Source organism: Borostomias antarcticus, assembly GCF_949987555.1.
Source record: "Borostomias antarcticus genome assembly, chromosome: 9".
Classification (NCBI taxonomy): domain Eukaryota; kingdom Metazoa; phylum Chordata; class Actinopteri; order Stomiiformes; family Stomiidae; genus Borostomias; species Borostomias antarcticus.
In genome coordinates this window covers 465,582-468,081 of record NC_140242.1, presented here as the reverse complement: position 1 = coordinate 468,081, position 2,500 = coordinate 465,582, and the positions used below count along the sequence as shown (strand labels likewise).

The window sequence follows — 2,500 nt, the reverse complement described above, 5'->3', positions numbered from 1 at the left end:
AATCTCTTCTTTTGTTCTTTTGTTTTGTTCTAACTTGACGTGTGTGAACGGCCTCTCGTCTCTCTCTGCCGGGGTCAGGTGGTGTCGGGGTCGGAGTGGGGCAACATGCTCCTCTGGGACGGAGGGCTGATCAAGGTGGAGATCTGCCGTAAGGGGGGCAGAACGTGCCACGCGGGAACCATCCAGCAGTTCGCCCTGGACGAGGGAGAGCTCCTGACCATCGGCACCGACGGGGCCGTGAGGGTGAGGCCTGGGGTCACTGGTCATAGTCACCCTGGGTCAAGGTGGTCCTCATCCATAGAGGTCAATAGTGGACATTGTGCCACAGGTGGAACTATCAGTCGGACATCTTAGGGGTCAAGTTCTATCAGAATGCTCTATTTGTCCTTCTCCTTCATGCCAGGGTCGTCACAAGTCCCCTGGGTGTCTGATACTGTGATGATGTCACCTCCCTCATGTTCAGGGACTCTGATGATGTCACCTCCCTCATGTTCAGGGCTGGGACTCTGATGATGTCACCTCCCTCATGTCCAGGGCTGGGACTCTGATGATGTCACCTCCCTCATGTCCAGGGCTGGGACTCTGATGATGTCACCTCCCTCATGTTCAGGGCTGGGACTCTGATGATGTCACCTCCCTCATGTTCAGGGCTGGGACTCTGATGATGTCACCTCCCTCATGTTCAGGGCTGGGACTCTGATGATGTCACCTCCCTCATGTTCAGGGACTCTGATGATGTCACCTCCCTCATGTTCAGGGCTGGGACTCTGATGATGTCACCTCCCTCATGTCCAGGGCTGGGACTCTGATGATGTCACCTCCCTCATGTTCAGGGCTGGGACTCTGATGATGTCACCTCCCTCATGTTCAGGGCTGGGACTCTGATGATGTCACCTCCCTCATGTTCAGGGCTGGGACTCTGATGATGTCACCTCCCTCATGTTCAGGGCTGGGACTCTGATGATGTCACCTCCCTCATGTTCAGGGACTCTGATGATGTCACCTCCCTCATGTCCAGGGCTGGGACTCTGATGATGTCACCTCCCTCATGTTCAGGGCTGGGACTCTGATGATGTCACCTCCCTCATGTTCAGGGCTGGGACTCTGATGATGTCACCTCCCTCATGTTCAGGGCTGGGACTCTGATGATGTCACCTCCCTCATGTCCAGGGCTGGGACTCTGATGATGTCACCTCCCTCATGTTCAGGGACTCTGATGATGTCACCTCCCTCATGTTCAGGGCTGGGACTCTGATGATGTCACCTCCCTCATGTTCAGGGCTGGGACTCTGATGATGTCACCTCCCTCATGTTCAGGGCTGGGACTCTGATGATGTCACCTCCCTCATGTTCAGGGACTCTGATGATGTCACCTCCCTCATGTTCAGGGCTGGGACTCTGATGATGTCACCTCCCTCATGTCCAGGGCTGGGACTCTGATGATGTCACCTCCCTCATGTTCAGGGCTGGGACTCTGATGATGTCACCTCCCTCATGTTCAGGGACTCTGATGATGTCACCTCCCTCATGTTCAGGGCTGGGACTCTGATGATGTCACCTCCCTCATGTCCAGGGCTGGGACTCTGATGATGTCACCTCCCTCATGTTCAGGGCTGGGACTCTGATGATGTCACCTCCCTCATGTTCAGGGACTCTGATGATGTCACCTCCCTCATGTTCAGGGCATGTTCAGGGCTGAACCCTAACCCTCCCTCATGTTCAGGGACTCTGATGATGTCACCTCCCTCATGTTCAGGGCTGGGACTTTGAGAGCATCGACAGCGCAGACTGTAAGGACGACAGCGGGCTGTTTGAGATCGAGCCCATGAACGAGATGCTGATTGGACGCAACGTCAGCTTGTCCTCCATGGTCAAGAGCTCCCTGCCTGACTCCTTCATCTGGTTCGCACAGGTCAGAGGGCAAAGGTCATACACTACCACACTTAGCTCTAAGGTCATAGAATCAGACCAATTAGAAGAACTGGTCTTTGAGTGTGAAATGGTAACAAACTCACTGCTGCCATTTAATGTAGATGATGAGACTCTACGTGTGAAATGTGTTTGTTTAATGTAGATGATGAGACTCTACGTGTGAAATGTGTTTGTTTAATGTAGATGATGAGACTCTACGTGTGAAATGTGTTTGTTTAATGTAGATGATGTCATGAGACTACATGTGACATGTGTTTGTCCTTAGGATTCCAATGGAGGCATTTGGAAACTGGATCTGTCCTTCTCCAACATTGTGAGTTCCTCCCTCTCATAGCGTGTGTGTGCCTGTGTGTGCTACAATAGATTTAGTTGCAGTTACAAGTTGCAAGTTAAGTTGCAGTCCTGCTGGACTGGATTACTTAGGAGACTCGTGAACCAATACCAACGACTTACTTGGCTTGCAATCTGTTTATTCTATTAAGAACACGATACACAAACACCAGAACTTCTCACGTACGGCCACGGTCCAAGACTGTTTGCTCACCAGTCCCAATCAGTAGCACCTGTA

The 2,500-nt window shown here is 52.2% G+C and overlaps 1 protein-coding gene across 1 annotated transcript in view; it reads left to right on the top strand.

Moving 5' to 3' along the window:
* cfap44 (cilia and flagella associated protein 44) overlaps positions 1–2,500 on the top strand; it is a gene marked incomplete at its 3' end in the record, with an annotated part of 57,428 nt that overhangs the window by 1,745 nt on the left and 53,183 nt on the right. Inside the window, 3 exon segments of the mRNA XM_084443480.1 lie at positions 79–243; positions 1,757–1,912; positions 2,198–2,245. Of these exon segments, the coding sequence (XP_084299606.1) occupies positions 79–243; positions 1,757–1,912; positions 2,198–2,245 (369 nt within the window).